This window comes from Electrophorus electricus, chromosome 4 (assembly GCF_041902795.1).
Source record: "Electrophorus electricus isolate QZ-2024a chromosome 4, ASM4190279v1, whole genome shotgun sequence".
NCBI classification, from domain to species: Eukaryota; Metazoa; Chordata; class Actinopteri; order Gymnotiformes; family Gymnotidae; genus Electrophorus; species Electrophorus electricus.
Window position 1 is genome coordinate 27,513,037 of NC_137500.1, and position 10,241 is coordinate 27,523,277.

Genomic DNA, 10,241 nt, shown 5'->3' on the forward strand with positions numbered 1-10,241 from the left:
CTTCAGTCAGCTGATCAGTGTGCAACTGACTTTTGCGCTGAATAACATCTGCATGTTTTTATGCTCTCTACGCACTGCTAAACTGGAACAAATCCTAAACCACAAGCCTAATGTTAGAACCATTACAGAAAATTATTCATTCTTAGATATTAGGATATTGTGTTGTTTAATATGAAAATGACTCTCAGGAGGGTTTGTGGTGCTTGTCTCATGACCCATGAGGTGATAACTCAGACCGTGCAAGGCCTTCAAGTGTTCAGGTGAAATGTTTCCAGTCTTATTGAAGCTCAAATGACATGTTAATAAATTATTTCTGCAATTATTCAAAAAAGTGCCACAGAATATTTGTGAAAACCTGGCCATTTTTATTTACAAAACTAAACAAGTTCAGATTTGTCCCCCTGAGTACTGTTGATGGACACCTGTCATTTATGCCATGCTTCAGAGTTAGACTCATCTTTAAACCTATCTCATCTCGGATCCGTCTGCTACGGGTCACGTGCAGTTGGCCTGCTGACGGCCTTGTTCAGAAAAACAGTCTGAGGTTAGTGCAGATGTTTTCCTGTAGCTTCTTAACAATTCAGCTAACAGGTTTGTAAGTTTAAAGAACAACCAAGGTTTTCTCTCTCCTCTCTCTATTAAATTAAATTAAATGACATTAACTTCATTTCAATTCAAGGTGTTTCATGACACAAAATGTTGCATTTGTATTGTCAAAGGCTGGGTTACGAGTATGTATTAAAGAATAATAAAGTTGTATATAATAATAAGCTCACCAGACAGTTACTGAACAGGACATGGTTAAAAGAACTGGGCCAAAAGACGATGCAACTGTCTGCCAGTGTAGCAATTTCCCCCCGACCAAGACTACACGTCACTCTATACAAAATTGGCACATATGTTATTTAATCACTTCCAGTGTGTCAATCTTGTTTATATCCGGTGACACACTGTAGATCACACCCCAAAACACACCAGCGGTTCCCCTATCGGCTGTCCTTATGACCAGTATTTGCATGATATATAGCAGTGTAAATCATTTTAAATTCTATTAGTAGAAATGTTTTGAAGCCTTTTTTAAAAAATATTGAATGAAATTTGTTTTCCAAAGACCAGCACGGTTACCTACTTCCTTTTGTGACAGTTTTCAGATGAAACAAATATTTTGCTTGTGTTAACGGACTGTGTGCGTGTGTCGAGACAAAGACGACTCTGTTTCTGCAAAGACAACAACTCTCAGTGCTGTTATACATGTTCTCACCTGTATGAACAAGTACAACCACTAAAATAATATACGCATAGCACCGTGTAACAGCTTTTACAGAACGCGTGTAACTCGCTGGCTGTGTTGCACAAAGACAGCACAAGAACCCAACGGTATCGTGCTCAGAGGTTAGTATACTTTTAAAACGCTTCACTATGCGGATATAACCATACTGGTTTGATGTTACTAATGGTAATAAACAGTATGGATTGGCTCTGCAATTTGAAGTCTCGATATTCCCATTTGTAATTGTTAAAGTTTCCGGTAATGTGGATTATCTGTGACTGCTTGAATAAATCTTTGCTGGGGTACGGTAGGCAGGAGGGGTGCAACTGACTCATAGGAAGTTACCATCGTGAGGCAAAACGAACCAAAAAGTAATGTCAACTATTATAAAATGTAATAATTATCAAAACCACATAATATAATTTGTGGTTTAATTCACATTAATTTCAGTGGTTATTTTCAGATGTGATACACCTGGAAATGTCCCTATATCTAAAAAAACAAACATACAAAAACGACCGCACACAACAACAAAAAAAAAATCCTGTCCAATTTTGTAATAACAGGTTGCATGTAAAGTCTGTATTGTCATTTTATTTTTACAAATGTTGCATTACACAAGACCATTTTCATGTGAACGTGATGTCTTATGTACATCTGGGTTGGTGGTTTTGGGGGTAGTCTGTGTTCTCCCCAGGCTCTGATCTCAGCGTCCTGGGGCCACTGATCATAAGGCTGGGGAGAGAACTGTGCGGGCCCCCCTGGGGGCCGGCAAGCTGGGGCTGCACGGGAGTGGCCTTCCCCCCCTCTTCTTCCATGGCTAGCACCAGCCTGGGGGGCAGCTCCATGGGAACCTCCTGCCTTTCCTGCAGCACACACCTCGTCAGCTCCTTGGACAGGTAATGACTGTCACCAGCGTGCTTGTCTGTGGTGGAATCAGTGTAAGAATTAACATGGGTCACAACTGGCTTTTAGCTCAACAGCTTTTAATGTGGCAGAAATTGTGCCATCATAACATTTAGAATGGATAAAAACTCTGGACTTCCATGCAGGCAGGAGAACATATGATTATAGATATATGGTTTTGTTTCATTGTTGAGGTTAATGACTGCCTGGTTGCCCCAGATGCACAGTTTAGTGCACCTTGGCAACAGATGCACCGTTTCCGTGGGCATTAGGGTATTTGCAGCAGCAGGGGGCGTTGCAGTACCACTCACCGTCCAGCAGGACGAGGCAATAGCGATTCCGGCATTCCAGAGAATTCTCCAGAATATGGCTCAGAGCTCTGTAGAAGAGCAGCACCTGCTGGCGTCTTTCTGTTTCGCCTAGCCCAGCGGTGTCGTCCTGGGACATCTGGTACAGGGTCAGCAGTGGAGTGGCATACTCCACCACACAGCAGTACTCCTAAACACCAGAGACCAGAGTTTGGACTTTGACCACAAGGTGATGCTGTTTCACTAGTTCTTAAGGTTTGAACCCAGAAACGCCAGCATTCCAATGACATCGTGACCACCGACGTCGCGTTATCCCCTTGTCGTCGGCGCCGTTCTCGTCAATGCCCATATAAGGCACTCCAAGTCTAAAGGTTTTTGTGAATAAAAAAAATGTATGAAGTTTTCGAAAATCACCTCTGCCCGGCTCTGTGATGAACAAAAATGTCCCGAACCCAAATAGGTTTTGTCCTATGTTAATTTTTCTCCCAAATATTACTGGATTCTTTTAATTTTGACATTGTTAATGTGTCTAAAAAGGAAATTTGCCACAAGCTACATATACTGTTCACTGAACTGACGTCAGAAACTGTTTGCTCACTTGTTTCTGTACGTAAATCCTGGCTGTGGACTGACCCGGGAATATTTTTTACCTCAACAGTATTATTATTTTATTTTATTTTTAAAGTTTTTCCTTACAACCTGTAGCTGTATGAAGGGCATGGATAAACCCTTCAGTATGCATCCGAAACCTCCCTTTTATATTCATTTTTAATCTTGTTTTTATTGTCACAATGTTCATTATCATTATCTTTCATTATTAGTTCACTTACGTATGTCTATATAAACATGAAGTGCACAACAAATATGCAGCGTAAACACTCCCTTTATGACTAAAAACCAGCTGCTCAACGTGAAGCTACGAATGAGGAGCTGAATGAATCAGACGCTGCAGCTTACTTCAGCATCATACTGGTCTGTCACAACGTCTAGTATTCTAGTCTCTAAATTAGCAAAAACCTAACACATCCCTAATTGCTAGTAGTAAGTTGTTGTACTGCATTATATCCAGTTTTAAGTATATCAGAGAAGGGCATGTTTCTGGATGTCCACCTGCAGCGCGTGGACTCTTCTCTGACTCGTCAGTTAATTATGAGCTCTTACATCAGGCATGTGGGTGTAATGTGCATCAACTTCTCCATGCTGCGACCCTGCAGCCTGTGGCTTCAACCTTGAAAACGAAAGTTCAAAAAGACCTTTGTGAAAGCCAGCAACCTGGTGACCCTGTCCATAAGCTCAAAGCCTGCAACCTGGTGACCACATCCATAACCCTAAAGCCGGCGACCCAGTGACCCCATCTATTATCCCAAAGCTGGCGACTCGGTGACCCTGTTCATGACCTTAATGCCAGCGACCCCGTGACCCCATCCATAACCTCAAAATGAAGTCACGCTCATGTCCTAAGTGATATAAGCCAAGTCTGAAGAATACCTGTAGAATCTTCACCTTCACCCCTCACCTTTTGGTTCTGGTCGGTGATCTTGTAGACGCTATGTTTGTAAACCCTGCCCCTGACCCCAGCCCGGTCCAGCCGCAGCTCCGGAAGGTTCCGGTGGAAACGCACATTGTGGTCCTCCTCTTCCAGTCTGGCTGTGACCACTGCATTCATTGGCAGGAGGATGTGCAGTCGACTGGAGATGAGCTTGTCCCTGGTGAGGTTGTAGTCTTTACTCACCAGCTCCTGCAGTTCTGTGATTATACGCACACACACACACACACACACACACACACACACACACACACACACACACACACACACGCAGAAGTGTCCAGTCGACCAAACTGATCTAATGTAAGTGTTGATCTGTTGTGATCTCTGAGAACTGGTCCAAACAGAGTTGAGATTTAGATTAATAGATTCAGTTCCTTTAACTGTTTTGGAATACAGACTAAAAATAAATGTGAACTGGATAACAGCATATGTACCAAAACCCAAAATGTACTAGACTTGCTAGAAGCAAGCTGCTATCTGCAGTGTAATATGGATGTTTGCACTGAGAAAGGTGAATTCTCTAGATTCAAACAGGCCAACACAATAAGAAAAGGTTTACATTGTAGAATTCCAACTTGTCAGTTTCTTGCAAAGTGTAATTCAGGTCACAGTGGTGCCTTAAGAATAAACTCAAATGATTATTGTTTTCTAGAACAGAGGCTATTAAATCATTTTCTGTCTGCTTACATCTGTGAACTGCAGTAAAGCTGCATCCTATAGTATGTTTGTTTTGGACAAAATTAGGCGGTCTCTTATGTACTACTATCGCTGTCTTGTGTTCCAAATATCCTTTCTCATGGTATTTCTGCCCTGCATTGCATATATGAGCTATTTGAGGTAAGAACCCTGTAAGTGAGGTGACCCAGAGTAGTCACTCCTCTGGGCAAATCCAGGAATGTGTGGAAGTGTGTGAAGTACCTGGTAGTACGAGCTTCAGATAGCCCAAGTAGAAGGACCAGGCTAGGCCGTGGGCTACGTTCAGGTTCCTGCTTTCACACACTTCTGAGATTTCCACTGCTGAAGGTCCCTGTGAGGACAAGTGAGAGAAAAGACAATGGAAGCTTTGTTGCTTTCTGTGAAGTTTGGAGTTTGTAAAGTGTAAGCACTTGCTGAATTTCAGGCAGGAGTGTGTTTATGCTATTGGGTCAAAGTAAGATTTAATAGAACCATACACATCACACTGCCTAAGTCAGCATTATAGGAACTGCTCACAGTGAGGACCTCTAGGAAACAGTGAGCAGAATCAGGGAACGTCAGTGCTTTGAAATGGTGACACAAGACCAAAAATAAGTAGTCTGAGAAAATGATTGCTGAAAAGCCCTGAGGAGTCTTGCTGATCACTTTAGCACAAGTGATCCAGAATATCTCTCACTATACTTATTACCATTTCCATGTACAGTAGTATAAAACCTTTTATACACTACCTGTAGTGTTGTAACACTGAAAGAATTAATGTTTCTTGTTCTCCCTCACACTCTGTCTACTGAACTCAGCATCAACCCCAAACACAAGGACGTAGGCGGGGACGAGTGGATACACATATAACTGAAGCATTAGTATTCTGTAATGTGGCAGATTATTACCAGGACTCCCAGTGCCTTGAACAGAAGGTAGATGGCACAGGTTAGGCCCACTGTAGCCCACTGCCCCAGCGTGTATGCGGATCCTCTCACGAGCAGAGTCGCTACCACCATTAGCACACCTGCTAGCGTAGCCGTGCTGCAGCAGGCCTGAAGCATGCGCTGGATTTTCCCTCCATACCTGCAGAGTGCACAGATCATTACTTAACACACACACACATCCCCAAACCCACACGAATACAAAAAAAAAAACAAAAAAAACATGCAGCCATGCACAATTTTAAACACAATCAGAACAATAAAACATAAACGCGCACACATGCATTCACAGAGCTCTTACCTTTGATGCGAGTGAAACAGGCACTCCTCCATAAGCAAACAGAGACTGTATAATGCCGGCCCCAGGCTCAGCGAGAGGGCACAGAGTCCACCCATTTCTCTGAAGAGCGTGGGGTCCAGTAGCCAGACCCCCACCAGTGCCAGGACACTCACCAGCACTGCACACACTGCTGGACACCTCCCTCGACGGCCTGGAATGACACGCTCCATACCCATGTCTGCTGTATGAGGGGACACAACGTCTGGCTCATTTGCACATTCTGGAATGTGAAATACCAGTTTTTCTTGCACTCAAATCGTAGCATCTAATTTCTAGATACCACATTATGCAAAAATAGGCCGACTAACCAGGCCAGTCAAAGCACGATTGACTGAATGTGGCAGGACGTGTGTAGCAGCTTTGAAGTGACTTTCCGATTCTTAAAAGCCCGACTGGGGCTAGAAACTAAAATGTCTGATTTTGGAGCAATAGAGGGAGATATATTTTTATATTGGGCAACTGCTTAAAGAATGCCCTGCACTTGTCAAAAAACTTGGGGTTTTCATTGTCACTAATATCATCAATTGAACTTACACACTTCACCTTTGTATTGGTCAATTCCTTATACCTCTTTCAAATGATGTATACTTTGCATTCTATAGGTTTTTGTACTTGTTTTGAGTTCCCAGTCCATGTATGTTTATCTCCGCAATCTTGGCTACATTACAGGTTTAACTGTTGCCATTCCAACCATATCTACATTTTACACTGACATCTTTGGCATTTAACAGACACTTTCATCCAAACAATATACAGAAGTGCTTTGGAATGTATCCTAGCCAGTACAGTAGGTTAGAGTTCAAGATACTATAGAACCTACAATACTGCTGATGTCCCAGGCTGAGGATGATGATAGTGATGAAGACCTTTGCCTATAGCCTGGTTCTTTGATTGCTGGTTGGTCTGGTTTTGTTATTCATACCTGTGCCTGCTTGCTGGTTTGCCCCTTTAGATTACTGACTTAGATTTGCATGAGTCAGAATCAGATCCCTTCTGAAGAAATGGCTAACCTGTTCCCATGGTACAAAAATAACCTAATCGCTAACCAATAACTTATGTGGCGCATAGGAATATTAGATCATATACATCTACCATATCTCTTACTGTGAGAGACCGTCAAGAAGGTGTGCATTCTGGTTCTGGCTCCTTGGTCTGGTGGAGGAAACACACGTGTACTGTCTGAAAGACCCAGGTTTGAGACCAGGCATGGCTACTTCCCTCTGCCTTTGACACACTTAATGCATCTGTCCAAAGTTTATTGTAATGCATAATGAATAACTGGCAGAAAAGGTCAGTCCACTGTATCCACTATAGCACCTAAGTTAATATAAGGAGCGTGTCCCTGTAGCAAGTTAGCATGTGTCAGCTAAATATCATAACTGACAGTCTGGCTATGTGCAGGCTGTATGATGTAAACATAACATCTGATGCTGGTATTACTATAATTACAGTAGCTGTGCTAGTATCACGGAGGGATCATGTTCTTTCAGAGGACCTGGATGTAAGAGCCTCCATACCCTAACCAACCACCCAAAAAAGTAAAACTGAACTGAAGTAATATTGCCTCATTTGCTTTTTTTGAATTTTATTATTTTTATTTTGAATGCATCACTTTTACAACTTATGATCCAGGGTAATTCTGAACGTCAAACATAAATCGACGCTAGCCTGAGACAGTCACCCTCTGGTAAACATGGAAGGCGTCTTGAACAGCTGATCCTCCCGGACGAGACGTTCGCTTGCGTTTTAGTGACACACATCCAAAACCCCCAGGATGGAAAAGCGCAGGAGTTTCGCATCACTGCAATTTAAATGATGGGCAACACGTCAGATTTATGAAAGGCTGCTATGCTCCCCTCTCTCTCTCTGTACACCACTCACAGACCAGAGCTGTTTCAGGAGGGGCTTGTCCACTAGCTATTCCTCCCTCTCTCTCTCTCTCTCTCTCTCTCTCTCTCTCTCTCTCTCTCTCTCTCTCTATCTATCTATCTATCTATATATATATATATATATAGAAAATGACTGGAGAAACGCTAGAGGGCGCTAGAGAGTCCTCAATGAATGAGGATGAATGTAGCTAAATGGCTAAAAAATGAAACTTTAAAGTTTCTCACCACTTTTCTACAGCAAATGGGTTTTGGAACGTAGGACGCTAGAATCCCTGCTACGACAACACACTGACTGGTCCCTCCATGTGCTGTTCCCATGACAACCCACCCTTGTTCACACTCTGCTCATCACGGTCACTCTGAGTTCATTATTGTCTACTGCAACACCTCTGTGCCTCTCTGATTTGTGTCGTCCTGTAAAGTATCGTATGAGCGCTGTTCTCCCTGTTTATTGCATGCGCCTTCCTCATTACTCTCATAGCACTTGGTGCTTCGATCACTGGAACTGTAATAAAACGCTGAACTGTTCGAAAGTGCAGTCTGCTTCTTCCCTCACAGCGTCACACCCTGCTTATAGTTTGTGAGTCAACCAGGCAGGTCTTTATGGGAGAGGGAGGGGGCAGGTTGATCTCGTCTTTCCTCCCCTGCAAGGCTGCGGTAGAGCACAGGGAAGCCATCATGGACAAACTAGAACTGCAACTGACTGGAACAGTAATGGTAATATTGCAACATCTGCCACTCCCTTGGAGAGAGGGTGAAGAGGGCACCAAGAAGACTCCCAGGAGGCTGTGTGCTTCAGCACATACTGTACATTAGTTCAAGTTTAACATTTTTATTTTGTTTAGAGTAGTTGGAGTTGTGTTTATGTAACTTATTTGATTTAGTCATGCCCTTTTCATGTCTGTTGGTATTAGAGATATACATATTCCCATGTTCTTGAAGTGTGTGGTTTTAGTTACTTCCCATACTTTCCCTGTGGTTTTTTTTGGGATTGCTGTTTATAACTCCTGAATAAAGAGTACTTCCTCGAGCAGAAATGCTCTCGCGACTCCTCTTTCGATGTGATGCTACAATGCGATAGTGATGGCCACATGAATGAATATTTTACATCCTACCAGATCATACTAGATAAGATCACGAAAGATCTTTTTTGGTGATGCACTGAGCACCAGTATAGGCCAAAGTGTACATGTGTCAAAACATGCTTCTTTAAAATGATCACACCTACTAGTATTCCCTCAACACTAGTGAGGGGTTTTACTTCACACGTTGTCAAATATGAACATGGCATATAAAACTATATAGTTCCAGATCTATAACATTTATTGGGGAGTGAAATGCATCAGAGTATAAAAACTCACCTCTGGTAGAATGGAGCACAAGCTGGTCACGCAGGCTAGAGTCTAGAGAGCCAGAGAGCATGAGGCGATCGGGCTTCCTTTGTTCTGTTTTCTAGTATCTGTTTTTATGGTACCCCAGTCAGTCTCTCTCTCGCTCTCTCTCTCTCTCTCTCTCTCATTTTCTTCCTTTCACTTTCATAATTAACTTCTCATTCACCAAACCATACACACCCTCTTTTACGTACACACATTCCCGCAAGCAAATGAATGTTTTTTTCAATTTCAGTTCTCGTTATAACGCACATTTCGACAACCTGCAAAACTTCCATGACTGAGTTTTTTTTCAATCAGCAACATGTACCTTAACTTCAGTCAGGCATAGTTTGGAGGTGGTTGTGTCTCATTCAAACCTTGGAAGGGGTAAAATGCTGTAGTACTGCACTACAGTAGTATAGTGATATATAAAAAATCAGTTCTGTGAGTTCAGTAGTATGGAATAGAGGATAGGTCTTCTTACCCATTCTCATTTCGATATGTCCGAATAATGTTTGTTCACATTAGTCTGGACCCTCTGACCAGCGTCCCGAAAACTCAACCCATGCTGGACCACATGGCCAATCCATCCCGAGCTCATCCGTGATGAGTGTTCCTCTCTCCAGTATTGGCCTCCACCATTGTGCAAACCAAGATATGTAACCGGTGGATCTACCATGTTGTTTTCCAGTGGAGAGGCGGGAGGAAACCGTCACAGTGTCAACACATTTATACAGGTACAGAGTCTTAGAGATCCGAACCCATGAACTCATATTATAATTATTAAAACGTCATAAAATCAGTCTTTAGAAATATTGGTAGTCAATGACGGGATCTGAGAGGTAATGTACTGTTTTTCCTCAGACTACTGTATACGTCAGCAGCATCATGAACAGTGCACTTCCTCAGACAGGAAACATGGCGGATCCCGTCCGTCCCCCTAACTTCTACATTAAACTGTTAGCAAGCTAGTAGCAACAGGACACG

At 42.7% G+C, this 10,241-nt stretch overlaps 1 protein-coding gene across 2 annotated transcripts; it reads right to left on the reverse strand.

Annotated features, from left to right (window-relative positions):
* Positions 1-1,684: 1,684 nt before the first annotated feature.
* On the reverse strand, positions 1,685-9,387 carry sting1 (stimulator of interferon response cGAMP interactor 1). Of its 2 annotated transcripts, none has more exons than XM_027017064.3 (7): positions 9,243-9,387; positions 5,954-6,173; positions 5,617-5,794; positions 4,952-5,060; positions 4,001-4,230; positions 2,488-2,674; positions 1,685-2,195 (listed from the first exon to the last, which is right to left on the reverse strand). In XM_027017064.3, the coding sequence occupies exons 1-7, from the start codon at positions 9,301-9,303 to the stop codon at positions 1,918-1,920; spliced, it is 1,263 nt and encodes a 420-aa protein (XP_026872865.3). In that variant the 5' UTR covers positions 9,304-9,387; the 3' UTR covers positions 1,685-1,917. The 2 variants fall into 2 exon arrangements, with proteins under 2 accessions (XP_026872865.3, XP_081569159.1); XM_081713033.1 differs by having other exon boundaries at positions 5,954-6,170; positions 9,243-9,372.
* Positions 9,388-10,241: the final 854 nt, after the last annotated feature.

Coding starts and splice junctions, on each gene's coding strand:
- sting1 (XM_027017064.3), bottom strand. CDS start 9,303: ATGCTCTCTGGCTCTCTAGACTCTAGCCTGCGTGACCAGCTTGTGCTC. Junction 5,795..5,953: donor CTGTTTCACTCGCATCAAAG/GTAAGAGCTCTG, acceptor TGCACTCTGCAG/GTATGGAGGGAAAATCCAGC. Junction 5,061..5,616: donor TCAAGGCACTGGGAGTCCTG/GTAATAATCTGC, acceptor TTGTCCTCACAG/GGACCTTCAGCAGTGGAAAT.